This window comes from Bombina bombina, chromosome 4, assembly GCF_027579735.1.
Source record: "Bombina bombina isolate aBomBom1 chromosome 4, aBomBom1.pri, whole genome shotgun sequence".
NCBI lineage: Eukaryota > Metazoa > Chordata > Amphibia > Anura > Bombinatoridae > Bombina > Bombina bombina.
The window spans coordinates 806,874,189-806,901,463 of record NC_069502.1 but is presented as its reverse complement, the minus strand read 5'-3'; the positions used below and the strand labels follow the sequence as shown (position 1 = coordinate 806,901,463).

Here is a 27,275-nt window from a genome sequence, read left to right as displayed (position 1 = left end):
CTACACAGTTTCTCTGGTATTGCAACGGTGTTACAATCATTGAGAGCTGCTAAGACCTCCCCTAGTAATACACGGAGGTTCTCCAATTTAAATTTAAAATTTGAAATATCTGAATCCAATCTGTTTGGATCAGAACCGTCACCCACAGAATGAAGCTCTCCGTCCTCATGCTCTGCAAGCTGTGACGCAGTATCAGACATGGCCCTAGTATTGTCAGCGCACTCTGTTCTCACCCCAGAGTGATCACGCTTGCCTCTTAGTTCTGGTAATTTAGACAAAACTTCAGTCATAACAGTAGCCATATCTTGTAATGTTATCTGTAATGGCCGCCCAGATGTACTAGGCGCCATAATATCACGCACCTCCCGGGCGGGAGATGCAGGTACTGCCGCGTGAGGCGAGTTAGTCGGCATAACTCTCCCCTCGCTGTTTGGTGAAATTTGTTCACATTGTACAGATTGACTTTTATTTAAAGTAGCATCAATACAGTTAGTACATAAATTTCTATTGGGCTCCACCTTGGCATTGGAACAAATGACACAGATATCTTCCTCTGAGTCAGACATGTTTAACACACTAGCAATAAACTTGCAACTTGGTTATAATCTTTTTTAGCAAAAACGTACTGTGCCTCAAAGAGGTACTAAACGATTAAATGACAGTTGAAATAATGAACTGAAAAACAGTTATAGCATCAAACTTTAAAACAACACAACTTTTAGCAAAGGTTTGTTCCCATTAGTAAAATAACAATAATTAAATTTGACATAAAAATTACAGAGCAACGTTTTTATTCACAGTCAATATAAAATTCTCACAGCTCTGCTGAGAGAATCTACCTCCCTCCAAAGAAGTTTGAAGACCCCTGAGATCTGTCAGAGATGAACCGGATCATGCAGGAAATATAAGAGTAACTGACTGGAATTTTTTGATGCGTAGCAAAGAGCGCCAAAAACGGCCCCTCCCCCTCACACACAGCAGTGAAGAGAAACGAAACTGTCACAATTAAAAGCAAACAACTGCCAAGTGGAAAATAATGCCCAAATATTTATTCACTCAGTACCTCAGCAATGTAAACGATTCTACATTCCAGCAAAAACGTTTAACATGATAAATACTTATTAAAAGGATTAGTGACTTTTAACAGAGTAGTTCCGGTGAAATACCATCCCCAGAATACTGAAGTGTATACATACATGTCATTATAACGGTATAGCAGGATTTTCTCATCAATTCCATTCAGAAAATAAAAACTGCTACATACCTCAATGCAGATTCATCTGCCCGCTGTCCCCTGATCTGAAGCTTTTACCTCCCTCAGATGGCCGAGAACAGCAATATGATCTTAACTACTCCGGTTAAAACCATAGTAAAAAACTCTGGCAGATTCTTCCTCAAACTCTGCCAGAGAAGTAATAACACGCTCCGGTGCTATTGTAAAATAACAAACTTTTGATTGAAGTCATAAAAACTAAGTATAATCACCATAGTCCTCTCACACATCCTATCTAGTCGTTGGGTGCAAGAGAATGACTGGGACTGACGTAGAGGGGAGGAGCTATATGCAGCTCTGCTGGGTGAATCCTCTTGCATTTCCTGTTGGGGAGGAGTTATATCCCAGAAGTAATGATGACCCGTGGACTGATCACACATAACAGAAGAAATAACTTTACTCATCTGTCTGTTACATGACACACAGCTCTTTGAAACCTTACAGTTGTGTTACAAATAATTTGTGATCAGAGGTTACTTAGAGTTGTGCAAAATCAACCCACGTTCTTACACTGCGTGTTACCTGCTGTCCCCCCGGCTGTCTGCGCTTCCACAGAGGCCCTAGCAAAGTACATACAGAAGCATGGAACATTTTATGTCTTACCTACTCTAGTCAGATGTCATTACCAAAACCTAATATGACCAAAATGCTGAAACTTTTCAAAACTAGTCCAGAAATGGATTAGATGAGTACTGGATAAAGATCTGTAGCAGTTTAGAAACCAGTATTCTCAAATTTGCTGTAGAAGCAACATTATCAGGCCCCAAATATTTTACTTACCTGTGCCTCAGTCTGCAGTAAAAAGGGCATCTCAGAGCAAGGGGCAAAACGGTACCAGGGGACAATGCTATCTAAAAGGTCTCAGACACAATACAGGTTAACTCATTGGAGCAGTGACTGATTTGCAAGGAGAAACCCTCTCACTAAAAATGAGCTAAATTGCAGATCCAAGAGATGCCAGCAAACTACAAAAAGTAGCCCCTCATACCCATCCTAGCATTGTCCTGTGCCCCATGTTACCACTGCGCTCCAGGTTACCTGTAAGCCGAGATGCTGTAGTAAATACCCAGCCCCAGTATCGATGTCGCTCCCCGGATTGTACTCTAATCTCTATACGCAGCTCCTACACTGCCCGGACACAGCGTCATGCTTGAATGTTAGCTCCATGTTACAGATGTGCACCATATTACCGTGTAATGGTAGAACTGTGCATGCGCGAGGCATAGAGCGGCACTCACACAGTTAGGTATGCTTGCAAGCCGCTAGGTCTGTGGGATCAGAGTGACACTAACTTGTGTCTTCTGCAGTCTTCCATTTAACAAAGTAAGTACACTGACCACTGTGCAACATGTTCTGCCTTGGGGCTTTTAAACAGATTTACTCTGCAGCGGAGCCCTCTTGTACGTCATAGGTGACGTCATAGGGGGCGGGGTTATACATTGCATACTCCCCTAGAGGGCATGTGTATGTACTATTCCCATAAAGCAAAGGGTGAGAGAGAATAGAGGGCAAGTGTGTGTACTATTCACATAAAGCAGAGGATGAGAGAGAAGAGAGTGCATGTGTGTGTACTATTCACATAAAGCAGAGGGTGAGAGAGAATAGAGAGCATGTGTGTGTGTACTATTCACATAAAGCAGAGGATGAGAGAAAACAGAGGGCATGTGTGTGTACTATTCACATAAAGCAGAGGATGAGAGAAAACAGAGGGAATGTGTGTGTACTATTCACATAAAGCAGAGGGTGAGAGAGAAGAGAGGGCATGTGTGTGTACTATTCACATAAAGCAGAGGGTGAGAGAGAATAGAGGGCAAGTGTGTGTACTATTCACATAAAGCAGAGGATGAGAGAGAAGAGAGGGCACGTGTATGTACTATTCACATAAAGCAGAGGATGAGAGAGAAAAGAGGGCATGTGTGTGTACTATTCACATAAAGCAGAGGGTGAGAGAGAAGAGAGGGCATGTGTATGTACTACTCACATAAAGCAGAGGGTGAGAGAGAAGAGAGGGCATGTGTATGTACTATTCACATAAAGCAGAGGGTGAGAGAGAATAGAGGGCATGTGTATTTACTATTCACATACAGCAGAGGGAGAAGAGAGGGCATGTGTGTGTACTACTCACATAAAGCAGAGGGTGAGAGAGAAGAGAGGGCATGTGTATGTACTATTCACATAAAGCAGAGGGTGAGAGAGAATAGAGGGCATGTGTATTTACTATTCACATACAGCAGAGAGAAAAGAGAGGACATATGTGTGCGTGGTATTTGCATTAAATAGAAGGATGAGAGAGAAGGAAAGACACGGTATGTTTGTGCACCAAATAGATTTTATCATTGCAACCTGTCTGTACTGAAGCTCATCATTTACATAGTTATTAATAGGGTTAAATTATTTCAGTTTTCTAATTGTGAAGATTACACCATAGATCACTCACTTGCAGAGACATCTGATGGCTGAATATTCTGTACAAGTTCTCTATGTGCTCCTGTGTCTATATTTTCATCACTGTGACCTGTTAGTTCTAATAAACAATAAAAATTAGTTTTTTGGTTATATGGATTAAAGTGCAGTTATCTCACACAATCTGATTATACAGTAATATTACACAACACATAAATATTTTATTATTGTAATTGGTCTGTCTTCTGGTCCATCATTTACATAACTATTAGTGAAGATTAAATCTGAGTTTTCACTTTGTAAATAAACATTAACAGCAGATTGTGCCATAGATCTGTTACCTGTAGAGACGTCTGATGGGGTCTTCACTGGCTGAATATTCTGTACAATTTCTCTATGTGCTCCTGTGTGTAGATTTACAACACTGTGACCTGTTAATTCTAATAGAGTAAAATTAGTTGATTTTGTTAAATGGATATGAAATTATTTTTGTTGCAACTAAAAACATAATTTATGCTTACCTGATAAATTCCTTTCTCCTGTAGTGTAGTCCACGGGTCATCCATTACTTATGGAATATTTCTCTTCCTAACAGGAAACTGCAAGATAATTACCCAGCAGAGCTTGCTATATAGCTCCTCCCCTCACCTGTCATACTCAGTCATTCGACCAAGCATACGAGAAAGGAGGAACCATAGGGTACAGTGGTGACTGGAGTTTAATTAAAATTTAGACCTGCCGTAAAAACAGGGCAGGCCGTGGACTGACTACACTACAGGAGAAAGGAATTTATCAGGTAAGCATAAATTATGTTTTCTCCTGTTAAGTGTAGTCAGTCCACGGGTCATCCATTACTTATGGAATACCAATACCAAAGCTAAAGTACACGGATGAAGGGAGGGACAAGGCAGGAACATTAAACAGAAGGAACCACTGCCTGAAGTACCTTTCTCCCAAACACAGCCTCCGAGGAAGCAAAAGTGTCAAATTTGTAAAATTTTGAAAAAGTGTGAAGCGAAGACCAAGTCGCAGCCTTGCAAATCTGTTCAACAGAGGCCTCATTTTTAAAGGCCCAGGTGGAAGCCACAGCTCTAGTAGAATGAGCTGTAATCCTTTCAGGAGGCTGCTGTCCAGCAGTCTCATAGGCTAATCGTATTATGCTACGAAGCCAAAAAGAGAGAGAGGTAGCCGAAGCCTTTTGACCTCTCCTCTGTCCAGAGTAAACGACAAACAGGGAAGAAGTTTGACGAAAATCCTTAGTTGCCTGCAAATAGAATTTCAGGGCACGGACTACGTCCAGATTATGCAGAAGTCGTTCCTTCTTTGAAGAAGGGTTAGGACACAGAGATGGAACAACAATCTCTTGATTGATATTCTTGTTAGTAACTACCTTAGGTAAGAACCCAGGTTTAGTACGCAGAACTACCTTGTCTGAATGGAAAATCAGATAAGGAGAATCACAATGTAAGGCAGATAACTCAGAGACTCTCCGAGCCGAGGAAATAGCCATCAAAAACAGAACTTTCCAAGATAACAACTTGATATCAATGGAATGAAGGGGTTCAAATGGAACGCCTTGAAGAACATTAAGAACTAAGTTTAAGCTCCACGCGGAGCAACAGACTTAAACACAGGCTTAATCCTAGTTAAAGCCTGAACGTCTGGAACTTCAGCCAGACGTTTGTGTAGAAGAATAGACAGAGCAGAAATCTGTCCCTTTAACGAACTAGTAGATAAGCCCTTTTCTAAACCCTCTTGTAGAAAGGACAATATCCTAGGAATCCTAACCTTACTCCATGAGTAACTCTTGGATTCGCACAAATGTAAATATTTACGCCATATTTTATGGTAAATTTTTCTGGTAACAGGCTTCCTAGCCTGTATTAAGGTATCAATAACCGACTCCGAGAAACCACGCTTTGATAGAATCAAGCGTTCAATCTCCATGCAGTCAGCCTCAGAGAAATTAGATTTGGATGTTTGAAAGGACCCTGAATTAGAAGGTCCTGTCTCAGAGGCAGAGACCACGGTGGACAGGACGACATGTCCACTAGGTCTGCATACCAGGTCCTGCGTGGCCACGCAGGCGCTATCAGAATCACCGAAGCTCTCTCCTGTTTGATCTTGGCAATCAAACGAGGAAGCATTGGGAATGGTGGAAACACATAAGCCATGTTGAAGACCCAAGGGGCTGTCAGAGCATCTATCAGCACCGCTCCCGGGTCCCTGGACCTGGATCCGTAACAAAGAAGCTTGGCGTTCTGACGAGACGCCATGAGATCCAGATCTGGTTTGCCCCAACGACGAACCAGTTGAGCAAAGACCTCCGGATGAAGTTCCCACTCTCCCGGATGAAAAGTCTGGTGACTTAGAAAATCCGCCTCCCAGTTCTCCACGCCTGGGATGTAGATCGCTGACAGGTGGCAAGAGTGAGACTCTGCCCAGCTAATTATCTTCGAGACTTCCAACATCGCTAGGGAACTTCTGGTTCCCCCTTGATGGTTGATATAAGCTACAGTCGTGATGTTGTCCGACTGAAATCTGATGAACCTCAGAGTTGCTAACTGAGGCCAAGCTAGGAGAGCATTGAATATTGCTCTTAACTCCAGAATATTTATTGGGAGGAGTTTCTCCTCCTGAGTCCATAATCCCTGAGCTTTCAGGGAATTCCAGACTGCTCCCCAGCCTAGAAGGCTGGCGTCTGTTGTTACAATCGTCCAATCTGGCCTGCGAAAGGTCATCCCCTTGGACAGATGTGGCCGAGAGAGCCACCATAGAAGAGAATCTCTGGTCTCTTGATCCAGATTTAGTAGGGGGGACAAATCTGAGTAATCCCCGTTCCACTGACTTAGCATGCACAATTGCAGCGGTCTGAGATGCAGGCGTGCAAATGGTACTATGTCCATTGCCGCTACCATTAAGCCGATTACTTCCATGCACTGAGCTACTGACGGGTGTGGAATGGAGTGAAGGACACGGCAAGCATTTAGAAGTTTTAATAACCTGGCCTCTGTCAGGTAAATTTTCATCTCTACAGAATCTATAAGAGTCCCTAGAAAGGGAACTCTTGTAAGTGGTAATAGAGAACTCTTTTCCACGTTCACCTTCCACCCATGCGACCTCAGAAATGCCAGAACTATCTCTGTATGAGACTTGGCAGTTTGAAAACTTGACGCTTGTATCAGAATGTCGTCTAGGTACGGAGTCACCGCTATGCCTCGCGGTCTTAGTACCGCCAGAAGTGATCCCAGAATTTTTGTAAAGATTCTTGGAGCCGTAGCTAATCCGAAGGGAAGAGCTACAAACTGGTAATGCCTGTCTAGGAAGGCAAATCTCAAATACCGGTAATGGTCCTTGTGAATCGGTATGTGAAGGTAGGCATCCTTTAAGTCCACCGTGGTCATGTACTGACCCTCTTGGATCATGGGAAGGATGGTTCGAATAGTCTCCATTTTGAATGATGGAACTCTTAGAAATTTGTTTAGGATTTTTAAGTCCAAGATTGGTCTGAAGGTTCCCTCTTTTTTGGGAACCACAAATAGATTTGAATAGAATCCCTGCCCGTGTTCCATCCGCGGAACTGGGTGGACTACCCCCATTAGTAAGAGGTCTTGTACACAGCGTAGAAACGCCTCTTTCTTTGTTTGGTTTGCTGATAACCTTGAAAGATGAAATCTCCCCCGTGGAGGAGAAGTCTTGAAGTCCAGGAGATATCCCTGGGATATGATCTCCAACGCCCAGGGATCCTGGACATCTCTTGCCCAAGCCTGGGCGAAGAGAGAAAGTCTGCCCCCCACTAGATCCGTTTCCGGATAGGGGGCCCTCTCTTCATGCTGTCTTGGGGGCAGCAGCAGGTTTCTTGGCCTGCTTGCCCCTGTTCCAGGACTGGTTAACTTTCCAGCCCTGCCTGTAACGAGCAACAGCTCCTTCCTGTTTTGGAGCGGAGGAAGTTGATGCTGCTCCTGCCTTGAAGTTACGAAAGGCACGAAAATTAGACTGTTTGGCCTTTGATTTGGCCCTGTCCTGAGGTAGAGCATGGCCCTTACCTCCCGTAATGTCAGCAATAATTTCTTTCAAGCCGGGCCCGAATAAGGTCTGCCGTTTGAAAGGAATATTAAGCAATTTAGATTTAGAAGTCACGTCAGCTGACCAGGATTTAAGCCATAGAGCTCTACGCGCTTGGATGGCGAATCCGGAGTTCTTAGCCGTAAGTTTGGTTAAATGCACAACGGCATCAGAAACAAATGCGTTAGCTAGCTTAAGTGTTTTAAGCTTGTTCATTATTTCATCCAATGGAGCTGAGCGAATGGCCTCTTCCAGAGACTCAAACCAGAATGCTGCCGCAGCAGTGACAGGCGCAATGCATGCAAGGGGCTGTAAAATAAAACCTTGTTGAACAAACATTTTCTTAAGGTAACCCTCTAATTTTTTATCCATTGGATCTGAAAAGGCACAACTATCCTCCACCGGGATAGTGGTACGCTTAGCTAAAGTAGAAACTGCTCCCTCCACCTTAGGGACCGTCTGCCATAAGTCTCGTGTGGTGGCGTCAATAGGAAACATTTTCCTAAATATGGGAGGAGGGGTAAAAGGCACACCAGGTCTATCCCACTCCTTGCTAATAATCTCTGTAAGCCTTTTTGGTATAGGAAATACGTCAGTATACACCGGTACCGCATAGTATTTATCCAACCTACATAATTTCTCTGGAATTGGAACCGTGTTACAATCATTCAGAGCCACTAATACCTCCCCTAGCAATGTGCGGAGGTTCTCTAGCTTAAATTTAAAATTGGAAATCTCTGAATCCAGTCTCCCTGGATCAGATCCGTTACCCACAGAATGAAGCTCTCCGTCCTCACGTTCTGCAAACTGTGACGCAGTATCTGACATGGCTCTCATCTCATCCGCGCGCTCTATCCTTAACCCAGAGCTATCGCGCTTGCCTCTTAAATCTGGCAACTTAGATAATACTTCTGTCATAACAGTAGCCATGTCTTGCAAAGTGATTTGTAAGGGCCTCCCTGATGTACTTGGCGCCACAAAATCACGCACATCCTGAGCGGGAGGCGCAGGTACTGACACGTGAGGAGAGTTAGTCGGCATAACTTCCCCCTCGTCGTCTGGTGATAATTTCTTTACATGTAAAGATTGACTTTTATTCAAAGTAGCATCAATGCAATTGGTACACAAATTTCTATTGGGCTCCACATTGGCCTTTAAACATAGTGAACAAAGAGATTCATCTAAGTCAGACATGTTTAAACAAACTAGCAATGAGACTAGCAAACTTGGAAATACTTTTCAAAATTAATTTACAAGCAATATAAAAAACGTTACTGTGCCTTTAAGAAGCACAGAAAAACTGACACAGTTGAAATAACAATGAACAAAAATAGTTATAGCAACCAAATTTTCACAGTAAATGTATTAAGTTAGCAAAGGATTGCACCCACCAGCAAATGGATGATTAACCCCTTAGTACCCAAAAACGGATAACAATTATATAATTAACGTTTTTCTCACAGTCAAATACACTGTCACAGGACTACTGTGACTGATTACCTCCCTCAAAATGGATTTTGAAGATCCCTGAGCTCTCTAGAGACGATCTGGATCATGGAGGATGAAGTAGACAGATTGTGACTGAATTTTTACTGTGCAAAAAAGTGCTAAAATAGGCCCCTCCCACTCATATTACAACAGTGGGGAAGCTCAGAAACTGTTTCTATGCAGAAAACAAAAATGGCCATGTGGTAAAAATCAAGCCCCAATAAGTTTTATCACCAAGTACCTCACAAAAAACGATTAACATGCCAGTAAACGTTTTAAACATACATTTGAAAGTTATGTATTATTATTAATAAGCCTGCTACCAGTCGCTTTTACTGCAGTTAAGGCTCATACATTATTTCAGTATTTACAGTATTTTCAGAGTCAATTCCATTCCTTAGAAAATACATTCAGTGCACACACACACACACATCAGCCTGATACCAGTCGCTATCGCTGCATTTAAGGCTGAACTTACTTTACAATGGCATCAGCAGTATTTTCTCAGTCAATTCCATTCCTCAGAAAATAATTTACTGCACATACCTATTTGTTGCAGGGGGACCCTGCATGCTATTCCCCTTCTCTGAAGTTACCTCACACCTCAGATGAGAACAGCCAGTGGGTCTTAGTTACGTCTGCTAAGACCATAGAAAAAAACCCAGGCAGATTCTTCTTCTAAAGCTGCCTGAGAATAAACAGCACACTCCGGTGCCATTTAAAAATAACAAACTTTTGATTGTAGAAATAAACTAAGTTAAAAAACACCACAGATCTCTCACAGCTTCCTATCTAGTTAGGCTGCAAGAGAATGACTGAGTATGACAGGTGAGGGGAGGAGCTATATAGCAAGCTCTGCTGGGTAATTCTCTTGCAGTTTCCTGTTAGGAAGAGAAATATTCCATAAGTAACGGATGACCCGTGGACTGACTACACTTAACAGGAGAAAAAGGCATTTAACATGAATCCCTCTTTACCCTTTAAATGTGTTTTTATTATTTTTGTTGAGTAAAAAACTAAAGTTATAAATCAGACAGCTCATTAGATCACACATGACTCATTCAATGTAGATTTACTTTCTGTCTGTCACGTCTGTAGTCTATGTGCATTTCCTGAGTGAGATATTTATTACTACACAGCGTTACCTGAGCTCTCATTTCTTGGGATCTCCATAGCCCTTAGTGCTTGGTGAGTCTCCATCATGATGTCGTTGTAAAGCTCCTTGTGTCCCTCTATATACTCCCACTCCTCCATAGAGAAATACACAGCAACATCATCACACTTTATAGGCACCTGAAACACACACAACTCATTCAGGCCCTGCTCAGGTGAGATGTTCTAAAATGATCCTCCAGCACTGCAAGATCCCTAGTGAAATTTTCAAAAGGCAGATTTTGCTTTACTTCTCCAAGGGGCATTCCCTGCATTTCTATATGTGAAATATAGACAAGCCCAGTGCAATATAGCACTGCATGACATGACAGTTCTGCTGCATTTACACCTTGTGCTTTCTATTTTATATAACTTTGCACTTTAGATTAAACAATATTACATTTAAAATTTGCACTTTCCATTTTGTATTTTATATTGTGTATAGCAGTGTATTTAGTGGTCTTGCAGATTCTGTTTATAGAGCAGAGGCAGAACTCACAGAAATTTTCTAAGAAAAGGGAAGGAACCAGGAAATCCCAGAGAGGTGAGAGATGCCTTCCATAGAAAGTAATGATGCTCTCTGGGATACATAATTTCACATGGGAGAGAGAAGTTAACTGGAGAAACCTTGGGGCTCATATAAAGGCTCCGATTGCTTAAACTGAAATGTTTTCACTACATTTTAACTTGCTTTTGTCTATATTTTAGTATATATTATTTTTTTTGTTAGTTAAAATAAGTGTATTGTAAATTTTGAGAAAACGTCACCTGCGTACAGCTGGTGAGACAAATCAGCGGGACCAGCTTGTTTAAAATGCTTACAAAATGTCACAAGACTTGTGAGAGAGCTTCAGACAAACCCTGGGAACTCCCCTGTTCAGCCCAGGAAACTGCCCTCTTTCTCCCCCTTTCTGAAAAAGTGTCAGATTTAGTTTGCAATCCAGCAAATTCAAGGTGCAATGTAATTTGCATATATAAATAGAAATAAACAAAGTATGATATTAATTTGCTAAAGTAACACAGAAACTTTCAAAACATAATCAGAATTTGTAAAATCCCTGCTAGAGCTAAATCTAAATGTATTAAAATATAAATGAGATAGATGGAAACTGGGTAAACCCATTAGAGGCTTGCTTTCTATTCAATATCGTGAGTTGGTATCTCCAAGAGATTTCGAGAAACATAGTCAATTCCTGGCATGGGAGAGAGACTTACATTTTGTTGAGAGGCGGAGGTTTGGTTTAGGGAGATTATAAAAACTAAACAAATTTTACACTCTGGGAATTATATTAAACCATTTTAGTCTGTTGGCACTTGGTTCCTACCACTTTTCATAGAATATTTTGTTCTTCCTCACCCTTATGTTGGAGAGAATGTGGCCATTTAGGCACAAACGCACATGTATGGTGGGAGTGCCCCAAGATTAGAGGGCTGTGGAGCTCTGTATTTAATCTCTTGCACAGACTCCAAATACCTGTATTGAAGCACCCAGCTGTAGGCCTCATACACATTAAGACGCCAGATCTCCAGACAAATACCTAATGACTTACCTATTGACAGTAACCAAGTTAGCAATTGCTACAAACTGGAAGCAGACCACCCCACCTTCTTTGGTGCAGATTTTGACTATAGTGGACTACATCAGAAAAATGGAACTGGAACTCTATGTATTTAGAGACAATAATAAATAAGACCTTTACCGTGAGATCTGGTTATCTTGGGACACCCTATTCACTGACTAAACCCCCCCCCCTTTTTTTCTCCCTTATACTTCTCCTTTTCCTATATCCCAAAAGTTGAAACCTGGTATTTGGTTAAGGCATGAGAGGTTGCTATCTTACCATTAGATAGTGTTTGTTAATTTTTCATCTGATAACTTTTACAATGTTGTACTTTTTTTTTTATTGTTATTTTTTTGTCTTATGCTATTTCCTTTATGATTCCCCCCCCCCCCCCCCTTTGCATCATGTTCTAAGCCCGGCTGGGCACAAAAGGTAGCTATCATGCACATAGGTTTTCCCTACATCAGAAGCCCCTTCGTAGGCAGTCTAATAGCTATAACCTTAAGTTATTACCTATCTTTAAAATGAGGAATCAAGACATCCTGATTAGACAATAATGTGCATAATTAGGTATTTTATTTATATTGTATACAATTGGCCAGATTACGAGTTTTGCGTTATGGCTCATAACGCTGCTTTTTCACTACCGCTGCTATTACGAGTCTTGTAGGTATAGCTGTACCACACACCTTTTTGGCCGTAACGCAACGTAACTACCGCACCTTTCAAAAAGTCCTTTTTCAATGGGACTTCCATAGTGCCGGTATTACGAGTTTTGCCTGGGAGGCCAAAAAGTGAGCGGTACAGCCTATACAGACAAGAATCGTTCCGCCATCTAAAGTCAGTAGTTATGGGTTTTGCTCTACAAATCTGTAGCATAAAACTCATAACTAAAGTGTTACAAAGTGCACTAACACCCATAAACTACCTATTAACCCCTAAACCCAGGTCCTCCCGCATCGCAAAAAAACCTAACCTGTCTTACACTAACACCTAACATTACACTAAAATTAAATAAATTACATTAAATACAATTAACTAAATTACAAAAAAAAAACAGTAAATTAGAAAAAATAAATATTTAAACTAATTACACCTAATTTAATAGCCCTATCAAAATAAAAAAGCCCCCCAAAATTAAGAAAAAACCCTAGCCTAAACTAAACTGTCAATAGCCCTTAAAATGGCCTTTTGCTGGGCACTGCCCCAAAGAAATCAGCTTTTACCTGTAAAAAAAAATACAAACAACCCCCCAACAGTAAAAACCCCCACCCACACAATCAACCCCCCCCCAAAAAAAAACTACCTAAAAAAGGAACTTGCAGACAAACCTTTATCCAAACCATCCTGAAGAAACTGTAAAATTCTAGGAATTCTAAAAGAATGCCAAGAGAATTTATGAAAAGAACACCATGAAAACAGAATTTATGTTTACCTGATAAATTACTTTCTCCAACGGTGTGTCCGGTCCACGGCGTCATCCTTACTTGTGGGATATTCTCTTCCCCAACAGGAAATGGCAAAGAGCCCAGCAAAGCTGGTCACATGATCCCTCCTAGGCTCCGCCTACCCCAGTCATTCGACCGACGTTAAGGAGGAATATTTGCATAGGAGAAACCATATGGTACCGTGGTGACTGTAGTTAAAGAAAATAAATTATCAGACCTGATTAAAAAAACCAGGGCGGGCCGTGGACCGGACACACCGTTGGAGAAAGTAATTTATCAGGTAAACATAAATTCTGTTTTCTCCAACATAGGTGTGTCCGGTCCACGGCGTCATCCTTACTTGTGGGAACCAATACCAAAGCTTTAGGACACGGATGAAGGGAGGGAGCAAATCAGGTCACCTAAATGGAAGGCACCACGGTTTGCAAAACCTTTCTCCCAAAAATAGCCTCAGAAGAAGCAAAAGTATCAAACTTGTAAAATTTGGTAAAAGTGTGCAGTGAAGACCAAGTCGCTGCCCTACATATCTGATCAACAGAAGCCTCGTTCTTGAAGGCCCATGTGGAAGCCACAGCCCTAGTGGAATGAGCTGTGATTCTTTCGGGAGGCTGCCGTCCGGCAGTCTCGTAAGCCAATCTGATGATGCTTTTAATCCAAAAAGAGAGAGAGGTAGAAGTTGCTTTTTGACCTCTCCTTTTACCGGAATAAACAACAAACAAGGAAGATGTTTGTCTAAAATCCTTTGTAGCATCTAAATAGAATTTTAGAGCGCGAACAACATCCAAATTGTGCAACAAACGTTCCTTCTTTGAAACTGGTTTCGGACACAGAGAAGGTACGATAATCTCCTGGTTAATGTTTTTGTTAGAAACAACCTTTGGAAGAAAACCAGGTTTAGTACGTAAAACCACCTTATCTGCATGGAACACCAGATAAGGAGGAGAACACTGCAGAGCAGATAATTCTGAAACTCTTCTAGCAGAAGAAATTGCAACTAAAAACAAAACTTTCCAAGATAATAACTTAATATCAACGGAATGTAAGGGTTCAAACGGAACCCCCTGAAGAACTGAAAGAACTAAATTGAGACTCCAAGGAGGAGTCAAAGGTTTGTAAACAGGCTTAATTCTAACCAGAGCCTGAACAAAGGCTTGAACATCTGGCACAGCTGCCAGCTTTATGTGAAGTAACACAGACAAGGCAGAAATCTGTCCCTTCAGGGAACTTGCAGATAATCCTTTTTCCAATCCTTCTTGAAGGAAGGATAGAATCTTAGGAATCTTAACCTTATCCCAAGGGAATCCTTTAGATTCACACCAACAGATATATTTTTTCCAAATTTTGTGGTAAATCTTTCTAGTTACAGGCTTTCTGGCCTGAACAAGAGTATCGATAACAGAATCTGAGAACCCTCGCTTCGATAAGATCAAGCGTTCAATCTCCAAGCAGTCAGCTGGAGTGAAACCAGGTTCGGATGTTCGAACGGACCCTGAACAAGAAGGTCTCGTCTCAAAGGTAGCTTCCAAGGTGGAGCCGATGACATATTCACCAGATCTGCATACCAAGTCCTGCGTGGCCACGCAGGAGCTATCAAGATCACCGACGCCCTCTCCTGATTGATCCTGGCTACCAGCCTGGGGATGAGAGGAAACGGCGGGAACACATAAGCTAGTTTGAAGGTCCAAGGTGCTACTAGTGCATCCACTAGAGCCGCCTTGGGATCCCTGGATCTGGACCCGTAGCAAGGAACTTTGAAGTTCTGACGAGAGGCCATCAGATCCATGTCTGGAATGCCCCACAGCTGAGTGACTTGGGCAAAGATTTCCGGATGGAGTTCCCACTCCCCCGGATGCAATGTCTGACGACTCAGAAAATCCGCTTCCCAATTTTCCACTCCTGGGATGTGGATAGCGGACAGGTGGCAGGAGTGAGACTCCGCCCATAGAATGATTTTGGTCACTTCTTCCATCGCTAGGGAACTCCTTGTTCCCCCCTGATGGTTGATGTACGCAACAGTTGTCATGTTGTCTGATTGAAACCGTATGAACTTGGCCCTCGCTAGCTGAGGCCAAGCCTTGAGAGCATTGAATATCGCCCTCAGTTCCAGAATATTTATCGGTAGAAGAGATTCTTCCCGAGACCAAAGACCCTGAGCTTTCAGGGATCCCCAGACCGCGCCCCAGCCCATCAGACTGGGGTCGGTCGTGACAATGACCCACTCTGGTCTGCGGAATGTCATCCCTTGTGACAGGTTGTCCAGGGACAGCCACCAACGGAGTGAGTCTCTGGTCCTCTGATTTACTTGTATCTTCGGAGACAAGTCTGTATAATCCCCATTCCACTGACTGAGCATGCACAGTTGTAATGGTCTTAGATGAATGCGCGCAAAAGGAACTATGTCCATTGCCGCTACCATCAACCCGATCACTTCCATGCACTGAGCTATGGAAGGAAGAGGAACGGAATGAAGTATCCGACAAGAGTCTAGAAGCTTTGTTTTTCTGGCCTCTGTCAGAAATATCCTCATTTCTAAGGAGTCTATTATTGTTCCCAAGAAGGGAACCCTTGTTGACGGAGATAGAGAACTCTTTTCCACGTTCACTTCCATCCGTGAGATCTGAGAAAGGCCAGGACTATGTCCGTGTGAGCCTTTGCTTGAGGAAGGGACGACGCTTGAATCAGAATGTCGTCCAAGTAAGGTACTACAGCAATGCCCCTTGGTCTTAGCACAGCTAGAAGGGACCCTAGTACCTTTGTGAAAATCCTTGGAGCAGTGGCTAATCCGAAAGGAAGCGCCACGAACTGGTAATGCTTGTCCAGGAATGCGAACCTTAGGAACCGATGATGTTCCTTGTGGATAGGAATATGTAGATACGCATCCTTTAAATCCACCGTGGTCATGAATTGACCTTCCTGGATGGAAGGAAGAATAGTTCGAATGGTTTCCATCTTGAACGATGGAACCTTGAGAAACTTGTTTCAAGACATCCTGATTAGACAATAATGTGCATAATTAGGTATTTTATTTATATTGTATACAATTGGCCAGATTACGAGTTTTGCGTTATGGCTCATAACGCTGCTTTTTCACTACCGCTGCTATTACGAGTCTTGTAGGTATAGCTGTACCACACACCTTTTTGGCCGTAACGCAACGTAACTACCGCACCTTTCAAAAAGTCCTTTTTCAATGGGACTTCCATAGTGCCGGTATTACGAGTTTTGCCTGGGAGGCCAAAAAGTGAGCGGTACAGCCTATACCGACAAGAATCGTTCCGCCATCTAAAGTCAGTAGTTATGGGTTTTGCTCTACAAATCTGTAGCATAAAACTCATAACTAAAGTGTTACAAAGTGCACTAACACCCATAAACTACCTATTAACCCCTAAACCCAGGTCCTCCCGCATCGCAAAAAAAACCTAACCTGTCTTACACTAACACCTAACATTACACTAAAATTAAATAAATTACATTAAATACAATTAACTAAATTACAAAAAAAAAACAGTAAATTAGAAAAAATAAATATTTAAACTAATTACACCTAATTTAATAGCCCTATCAAAATAAAAAAGCTCCCCAAAATTAAGAAAAAACCCTAGCCTAAACTAAACTGTCAATAGCCCTTAAAATGGCCTTTTGCTGGGCACTGCCCCAAAGAAATCAGCTTTTACCTGTAAAAAAAAATACAAACAACCCCCCAACAGTAAAAACCCCCACCCACACAATCAACCCCCCCCCAAAAAAAAAACTACCTAAAAAAGGAACTTGCAGACAAACCTTTATCCAAACCATCCTGAAGAAACTGTAAAATTCTAGGAATTCTAAAAGAATGCCAAGAGAATTTATGAAAAGAACACCATGAAATGTAAGTCTTCCAAACTCGATAATAAATCTTTCTAGAAACAGATTTACGAGCCTGCAACATAGTATTAATCACTGAGTCTGAGAAACCTCTATGACTAAGCACTAAGCTTTCAATCTCCATACCTTCAAATTTAATGATTTGAGATCCTGATGGAAAAATGGACCTTAATATAAAAGCTCTGGCCTTAGTGGAAGTGGCCAAGGTTGGCAACTGGACATCCGAACAAGATCTGCATACCAAAACTTGTGAGGCCATGCTGAGCTACCAGCAGCACAAACGTTTGCTCCATGATGATCTTGGAGATCACTCTTGGAAGAACAACTAGAGGCGGGAAAATATAAGCAGGTTGATAACACCAAGGAAGTGTCAATGCATACACTGCTTCCGCCTGAGGATCCCTGGACCTGAACAGGTACCTGGGAAGTTTTTTGTTTAGATGAGATGCCATCAGATCTATTTCTGGAAGTCCCCATATCTGAACAATTTGAGAAAACCATCCATCTGAGTGGATAGACCATTCTCCCGGATGTAAAGTCCGACGACTGAGATAATCCGCTTCCCAATTGTCTATACCTGGAATATGAACCGCAGAAATTAGACAGGAGCTGGATTCCGCCCAAACAAGTATCCAAGATACTTCTTTCATAGCTTGGGGACTGTGAGTCTTACCCTGATGATTGACATATGCCACAGTTGTGACATTGTCTGCCTGAAAACAAATGAACGGTTCTCTCTTCAACAGAGGCCAAAATTGAAGAGCCCTGAGAATCGCACAGAGTTTCAAAATATTGATTAGTAATCTCGCCTCATGAGATTTCCAAAATCCTTGTGCTGTCAGAGATCCCCAAACAGCTCCCCAACCCGAAAGACTAGCATCTGTTGTGATCACAGTCCAGGTTGGACAGACGAAAGAGGCCCCTAAAATTATACAATGGTGATCTAACTACCAAGTCAGAGAAAGTCGAACATTGGGATTTAAGGATATTAGTTGTGATATCCTTGTATAATCCCTGCACCATTGGTTCAGCATACAAAGCTGGAGAGGTCTCATATGAAAACGAGCAAAGGGGATCGCGTCCGATGCTGCAATCATGAGACCTAAAACTTCCATGCACATAGCTACTGAAGGGAATGACTGAGACTGAAGGTTACGACAAGCTGCAACCAATTTCAGACGTCTCTTGTCTGTTAGAGACAAAGTCATGGAAACTGAATCTATCTGGATACCTAAAAAGGTTACACTTGTCTAAGGAATCAAATAACTTTTTGGTAAATTGATCCTCCAACCATGTATTCGAAGAAACAACACTAGTTGATTTGTGTGAGATTCTGCAGAACGTAAAGACTGAGCAGTACCAAGATATCGTCCAAATAAGGAAATACCGCAATACCCCGCTCTCTGATTACAGAGAGTAGGGCACCTAGAACCTTTGAAAAGATTCTTGGAGCTGTCGCTAGGCCAAAAGGAAGAGCAACAAATTGGTAATGCTTGTCTAGAAAAGAGAATCTCAGGAACTGATAGTGATCTGGATGAATCGGAATATGAAGATATGCATCCAGTAAGTCTATTGTGGACATAAAATGCCCTTGCTGAACAAAAGGCAGCATAGTACTTATAGTCACCATTTTGAAAGTTGGTACTCTTACATATCGATTCAAAATCTTTAGATCCAAAACTGGTCTGAATGAATTTTCTTTCTTTGGGACAATGAATAGATTTGAATAAAACCCCAGACCCTGTTCCAGAAACGGAACTGGCATGATTACCCCTGATAATTCCAGGTCTGAAACATACTTCAAAAAAGCCTGAGCCTTTACTGGGTTTACCGGAATGCGTGAGAGAAAAAATCTCACAGGCGGTCTTACTCTGAATCCTATTCTGTAACCCTGAGAGATAATACTCTGAATCCAATGATTTTGGACCAAATTGATTCAAACATCTTTGAAAATTTTTAATCTGCCCCCTACCAGCTGAGCTGGAATGAGGGCCGCACCTTCATGCGGACTTGGGGGCTGGCTTTGATCTCTTAAATGGCTTGGATTTATTCCAATTTGAAGAAGGCTTCCCAATTGGAAGCAGATTCCTTGGGGGAAGGATTAGGTTTCTGTTCCTTATTTTGTCGAAAGGAACGAAAACGGTTAAAAGCTTTATATTTACCCTTAGGTTTTTTTATCCTGAGGCAAAAAAAACTCCCTTACCCCCCGGTAAGCAGTTGAAATGATTGAATCAACTGAGAACCCAAATAATGTATTACCTTGGAAAGAAAGAGAATAGCAATCTGGACTTAGAAGTCATATCAGCATTCCAAGATTTGAGCCACAAAGCTCTTCTAGTTAAAATAGCTAAAGACATAGATTTAACGTCAATGTTGATAATATCAAAAATGGCATCACAAATTAAATTATTAGCATGTTGAATCAACTTAACAATGCTAGACAAATCATGATCCGATACTTGTTACGCTAAAGTATCCAACCAAAAAGTTGAAGCAGCTGCAACATCAGCCAAAAGAAATTGCAAGCCCAAGAAGATGACCTGAATATAAATAAGCTTTCCTTAGATAAGATTCAAGTTTCCTATCTAAAGGATCTTTAAAAGAAGTACTATCATCCGTAGGAATAGTAGTACATTTAGCAAGAGTAGAGATAGCCCCATCAACTTTGGGGATCTTTTCCCACAACTCCAATCTAACTTCTGGCAAAGGATACCATTTTTTAAACTTGACGAAGGAATAAAAGAAGTACCAGGCTTATTCAATTCCTTAGAAATCATATCAGAAATAGCATCAGGAACTGGAAAAACCTCTGGAAAAACCACAGGAGGTTTATAAACAGAATTTAAAACATTTACTAGTTTTCATATCAAGAGGGACTAGTTTCCTCCATATCCAAAGTAATCAACACTTCTTTTAACAAAGAACGAATATAACCCAATTTAAATAAATAAGAGGATTTATCAGTGTCAATATCTGAGGCAGGATCTTCTGAATCAGATAGAACCTCATCAGAGAAGGATAATTCAGTATGTTGCTGGTCATTTGAAATGTCATAAACCTTATGAGAAGTTTTAAAAGACCTTTTACGTTTATTAGAAGGTGGAATGGCAGACAAAGCCTTCTGAATAGAATCAGAAATAAATCATTTTAAATTTACAGGTATATCTTGTGCATTAGATGTTGAGGGAACAGCAACAGGTAATGAACTACTACTGATGGATACATTTTCTGCATGTAAAAGTTTATCATGACAACTATTACAAACCACAGCTGGAGGTATAATCTCCAAAAGTTTACAACAAATGCACTTAACTTTGGTAGAACTGTTATCAGGCAGCAGGGATCCAACAGTGAATTCTGAGACAGGATCAGATTGAGACATCTTGCAAATCTAAGAGAAAAAAACAACATATAAAGCAAAATTATCAATTTCCTTATATGGCAGTTTCAGGAATGGGAAAAAATGCAAACAGAATAGCCCTCTGACACAGAAAAAAAGGCAAGAGGCAAATAGGAATGGGGGTCTAAAATAATGAAAATATTTGGCGCCAAGTATGACGCACAACAAACAGAAAAATATTTTTTGGCACCAAAAACGTCCGGAAACGACACACTCGCGTCATAGATGATGCAACCTTGTGAAAGGACCCAGGCGTCAACTAAGACGCCGGAAATGACGAATTTGCATCAACTAAAGTAACTTTGCGGCAAAAAATCTTGCGCCAAGAATGACGCAATAAACTTTAGCATTTTTGCGCCATCGCAAGCCTAATTCTGCCCGCAAATTTGAAAATGACAGTCAATTGAAAAAGACTACACCCCAGGTAAGAAATACATTTTCTAAAAAATGTATTTCCCAGATATGAAACTGACAGTCTGCAAAAGGAAATATACTGAAACCTGATTCATGACAAATATAAGTACAATACATATATTTAAAACTTTATATAAATACATAAAGTGCCAAACTATAGCTGAGAGTGTCTTAAGTAATGAAAACATACTTACCTGAAGACACCCATCCACATATAGCAGAAACCCAAACCAGTACTGAAATAGTTATCAGTAGAGGTAATAGAATATGACAGTATATCGTCGATCTGAAAAGGGAGGTAGGAGATGAATCTCTACGACCGATAACAGAGAACCTATGAAATAGCTCCCCATGAGAAAAACCATTGCATTCAATAGATGATACTCCCTTCACATCCCTCTGACATTCACTGTACTCTGAGAGGAAATGGGCTTCAAAAATGCTGAGAAGCGCATATCAACGTAGAAATCTTAGCACAAACTTACTTCACCACCTCCATAGGAGGCAAAGTTTGTAAAAAACTGAATTGTGGGTGTGGTGAGGGGTGTATGTATAGGCATTTTGAGGTTTGGGAAACTTTGCCCCTCCTGGTAGGATTGTATATCCCATATGTCACTAGCTCATGGACTCTTGCCAATTACATGAAAGAAACCTAGGCTCCCCATTGCCCTGAAAAGGGAATTTGGATGGGCATTGCCCTTAATAGGGCATTTAGCTCTTTTTGTTGCCTGAAGTCCCTAAGCTAAAAATAAAACCCACCCAAGAAACCCTTAAAAAAACCTAACACTAACTCCCGAAGATCCACTTACAGTTTTTGAAGACCGGACATCAATCCTTATCCAAGCGGGCAGAAGTCCTCATCGAATTGGCAAGAAGTCCTCAACGAAGCTGGGAGACGTCTTCATTCAAGCGGCAAGAAGTCATCCTCAAGGCGGGCAGAAGTCTTCATCCAGACGTCATCTTCTATCTTCATCCTTCCGACGCAGACCGGTTCCATCTTCAAGACATCCGGCGCGGAGCATCCTCTTCTTTCGACTCCTCTTGAAGAATGAAGTTTCCTTTAAATGACGTCATCCAAGAGGGCGTCCCTTGAATTTCGATTGGCTGATAGAATTCTATCAGCCAATCGGAATTAAAGGGTAAAAAATCCTATTGGCTGATGAAATCAGCCAATAGGATTTAGCTTGCATTCTATTGGCTGATTGGAACAGCCAATAGAATGCAAGCTCAATCCTATTGGCTGATTGGATCAGCCAATAGGATTGAAGCTCAATCCTATTGGCTGATTGCATCAGCCAATAGGATTTTTTAGACTTTAATTCCGATTGGCTGATAGAATTCTATCAGCCAATCGGAATTCAAGGGACGCCATCTTGGATGATGTCATTTAAAGGAAACTTAATTCTTCAAGAGGAGTCGAAAGAAGAGGATGCTCTGCGCTGCATGTCTTGAAGATGGAGCCACTCCGCGTTGGAAGGATGAAGATTGAAGATGCCGTCTAGATGATGACTTCTGCCCGCCTTGAGGACGACTTCTTGCCGCTTGGATGTAGACTTCTCCCGGCTTTATTGAGGACTTCTTGCCGCTTTGATGAGGACTTCTGCCCGATTGGATGAGGATGGATGTCCGGTCTTCAAAAACTGTAAGTGGATCTTTGGGGGTTAGTGTTAGGTTTTTTTAAGGGTTTCTTGGGTGGGTCTTATTTTTAGCTTAGGGACTTTGGGGAACGAAAAAGAGCTAAATGCCCTTTTAAGGGCAATGCCCATCCAAATGCCCTTTTCAGGGCAATGGGGAGCTTAGGTTTTTACGTAGTTTTTTTTGGGGGGGTTGATTGTGTGGGTGGTGGGTTTTACTGTTGGGGGTTGTTTGTATTTTTTTTTTTACAGGTAAAAGAGCCGACTTCTTTGGGGCAATGCCCCGCAAAATACCCTTTTAAGGGCTATTGGCAGTTTAGTTTAGACTAGGGTTTTTTTATTTTGGGGGGGGCTTTTTTATTTTGATAGGGCTATTAGATTAGGTGTAATTAGTTTAAATATTTGATCATTTCTTTTTTATATTTTGTAATTTAGTGGGATTTTTTTGTAATTTAGTTAATTGTATTTAATTAATGTAATTTATTTAATTTTAGTGTAATGTTAGGTGTTAGTGTAAGACAGGTTAGGTTTTATCTTACAGGTAAATTTGTATTTATTTTAACTAGGTAGCTAGTAAATAGTTAATAACTATTTACTAACTAATCTACCTAGTTAAAATAAATACAAACTTAGCTGTAGCTATTAGTTATATTGTAGCTAGCTTAGGGTTTATTTTATAGGTAAGTATTTATTTAGTTTTAAATAGGAATTATTTAGTTAATGATAGTAATTTGTATTTTTTATTTATTTTAATTATATTTAAGTTAGGGGTGTTAGGGTTAGACTTAGGGTTTAATATATTTATTTAGTGTTAGTGATGTGGGAGGCCAGGAGGTTTAGGGGTTAATAACTTTAGTATAGTGGCGATGTTTGGGGCAGCAGATTAGGGGTTAATAAGTGTAATGTAGGTAGCGGCGATGTCGGGGGTGGCAGATTAGGGGTTAATAAGTGTAATGTAGGTGTCGGCGATATCAGGGGCAGCAGATTAGGGGTGTTTAGACTCAGGGTTTATGTTAGGGTGTTAGGTGTAAACATAAATTTTCTTTCCCCATAGGAATCAATAGTGCTGCGTTACAGATGTTTACGCTACTTTATTGCAGGTGTTAGGCTTTTTTTTAGCCCGCTCTCCCCATTGATGTCTATGGGGAAATTGTGCATGAGCACGTAAAACCAGATCAAAGCAGCGCTGGTATTTATGTGCGGTATGGTGCTCAACGCAACCATATTGCCCGCTAACGCAGGTTTTTGGAAAACCTGTAATAGCAGTGCTATTTAAGGTGAGCGGTGGCAATAACTTGCAAGTTATTACCAAGCCGCTCATAACGCAAAAATCGTAATCTGGCCGTATGTTTGGTTTGCATATTGTAATGTACGGAAAGCATTATTCATGGTCAGAATAATATAATTTGTTTGTATGGTCATCCTCAATAAAATATTATTTGAAAGAAGATATGAAATAAAATACAAACCCTAATGACAAAAAAAATATATATATAAATGAGAAAGTTCAAAGCTTAAAGGGACACTGAACCCAATTTTTTTCTTTTGTGATTCAGATAGAGCATGCAATTTTAAGCAACTTTCTCATTTACTCCTATTATCAAATTGTCTTCATTCTCTTGGTATCTTTATTTCAAAAGCAAGAATGTACTTTTAGATGGCGGCCCATTTTTGGTAAACAACCTGTTTTGTTCTTGCTGATTGGTGGATAAATTCACCCACCAATATACAAGTGCTGTCCAAGGTCTGAAGCAAAAATTGGTTGGCTCCTTAGCTTAGATGCCTTCTTTTTCAAGTAAAGATAGCAAGAGAACGAAGAAAAATAATAATAGGAGTAAATTACAAAGTTGCTTAAAATTGCATGCTCTATCTGAATCATGAAAGAAAAAAATTGGGTTCAGTGTCCCTATAAAGGGACAGTCAACACTAGAATTTTTTATTGTTTATAAAGATAAATAAGCCCTTTTTTTACCCATTCCCCAGTTTTGCATAACCAACACAGTTATAATAGTAAACTTTTAACTTCTGTGATTAACTTGTATCTAAGCCTCTGCACCCTTATTTCAGTTCTTTTGACAGACTTGAATTTTAGCCAATCAGTGCTAACTCCTAGGTAACTCCACATGCATGAGCTTAATGTTATCTATATGACACACATGAACTAACACCCTCTAGTGGTGAAAAACCTTTCAAAATGCATTTAGATAAGAGACGGCCTTCAAGGTATAAAAAATTAGCATAGGAGCCTCCTAGGATTAGCTTTCAACTAAGAATACCAAGAGAACAAAGCAAAATTGGTGATAAAAGTAAATTGGAAAATTGTTTAAAATGACATGCCCTATCTGAATCATAAAACATTATTTTGGACTTGACTGCAATAATACTGAAAGGACCCAATCTAAAGTACAATGCACATAGTGTAACTAAACTCTCATATCATGCAGTGCTGTATTGCACTGGGCTTGTCTCTCCACCATATATAGAAATGAGAGAGATCTCACAGTGCTGGAGAGTTCTGCCCTTTTTCTTTTGACTATTCAGTGAGTACAGACACTGAAGTGTGAACTGCAATTTCTCTCTAAGCTGGAGAACCTTTGAATATCAGAGCCTTAGCACTGAGACAGGGACTGGTTCTGCAGCTATAAATATGGTCAGCACATGTGTCAGCAATCTCTGCGTGCAGACTACAGGATCCCTCCAGGAACCCCAGTAATAACAGTAAATACAAAAAGTAGCCGCACAGGTTGCAATAAAACTGCTTTATTCAGAGACTGGTTCTGCCGGACACTTTTACTGACAAAGCCAGGATAATGTTACTGAGAGCATGAAGAGACACAGACAGAAGGTAGGAAATACACACACAGGGTCAGATGTCTCAGTAAAGGGAATCACTATGTATAATGTTACATCCCCAGCAGTGCTCACCTCTCCTCTCAGCTGGTGAATGCTGCTGTTGGGTGATAATGTTACTGAGAACATGCAGAGACACAGACAGAAGGTAGGAAATACACACAGGACCAGATGCGTCAGTAAAGGGAGACACTGTCACATGACTCTGGTATAATGTCACATTCCCCAGCAGTACTCACCTCTCCTCTCAGCTGGTGAATTGCTGCTGTTGGGTGATAATGTTACTGAGAACATGCAGAGACACAGACAGAAGGTAGGAAATACACACAGGGCCAGATGCGTCAGTAAAGGGAGACACTGTCACATGACTCTAGTATAATGTTACATTCCCCAGCAGTACTCACCTCTCCTCTCAGCTGGTGAATTGCTGCTGTTGGGTGATAATGTTACTGAGAACATGCAGGGACACAGACAGAAGGTAGGAAATACACACAGGGCTAGATGCGTCAGTAAAGGGAGACACTGTCACATGACTGGTATAATGTTACATCCCCAGCAGTGCTCACCTCTCCTCTCAGATTGTGAATGCTGCTGTTGGTGGATAATGTTACTGAGAACATACAGAGACACAGACAGAAGGTAGGAAACACACACAGGGCCAGATGCGTCAGTAAATAGAGACACTGTCACCTGACTCTGATATAATAATGTTACATTCCCCAGCAGTGCTCACCTCTCCTTTCAGCTGATTAATGCTGCTGTGTGAGGGCCTCTTCTTCACAACGACATATTCCTATTAAATATAGAAGAGAAAATCATCAGACTCTATTTCCCCAGACTAACATTTCTACAGTTTTCATTTGCTTCTAAATCTCATTAAATTAACAGCGTTTTCTTCACAGTCTTGATCATCACAAAGTAACGTAACTGACTGAATTACTTTGTGGGACATCAGTGGTTTGAAGACTGAGGATATGAGCTTCAATAAAAAATTAAAACATTGCAGTATAATTAATTAATTAATTAATTAATTAATTAATGTAAAATATAACCTGTGTGTGTGTGTGTTTGGGAGGGGGGGTCTGTTTTGGGGACCATAAAAAATTGAGTCTTTGGTGATAGGAGGTTCCTCAGATGCTTGGGTCCTGCAATGTATCCCTTGGGAACTGGTGTTTTATATTTGTTTGTGTTTTTGGAATTATGCAGGGGTTCTGGAGGAAGTATTTGCTACAGGGGCTATGTAGTAGGACCTGGGAGGGTCATGCAGCGGGAGGGGGCTTGGGTGATAGGGTTGTTTAATTTTTAGTGAAGGGGCCATGAGCCCTTGGGTGCTGGTGGAGGTTTTGCAGTGAATGGTTGTGCAGGAGACCCTGAGTGTTGGGGGATGTTTTACAGTGGATGGTTGTGCAGAAGTTCCTGGGTGTTGGGGGAGGTACAGTTGATCCTGTGTGCTTAACAGTGATGACATGTTTAGTAGTGGAAGGTTTTCCAGGCAACCTTGGGTTTTAGAGTGTATAGTTGTGCAGGGGATGCTGGGGAGGATTTACAGTGGAATGGTGTACAGGGGATCCTGGATAAGCTGAAGTTAAGGTTAGTGAGATGGCCTGGGTGAACTGAAGTCAGGTTAGGGCGATGGCCTGGGTGAGCTGAAGTCGGGGGTTAGGGCGACGGCCTGGGTGAGCTGAAGTCCGGGTTAGTACAATGACATGGGTGATATGGTAG

At 41.2% G+C, this 27,275-nt stretch overlaps 1 protein-coding gene across 1 annotated transcript in view; it reads right to left on the bottom strand.

The window, feature by feature from the left end:
- The window catches only part of LOC128657061 (oocyte zinc finger protein XlCOF7.1-like), a 151,727-nt gene that overhangs the window by 91,727 nt on the left and 32,725 nt on the right, over positions 1 to 27,275 (bottom strand). The window contains exons 4-7 of the mRNA XM_053711290.1: positions 26,287 to 26,346; positions 10,375 to 10,522; positions 4,018 to 4,116; positions 3,711 to 3,797 (exon numbers count right to left, since the gene is read on the bottom strand). Coding sequence (XP_053567265.1) covers positions 3,711 to 3,797; positions 4,018 to 4,116; positions 10,375 to 10,522; positions 26,287 to 26,346 — 394 coding nt within the window. The remainder of the gene's footprint in view (positions 1 to 3,710; positions 3,798 to 4,017; positions 4,117 to 10,374; positions 10,523 to 26,286; positions 26,347 to 27,275) is intronic.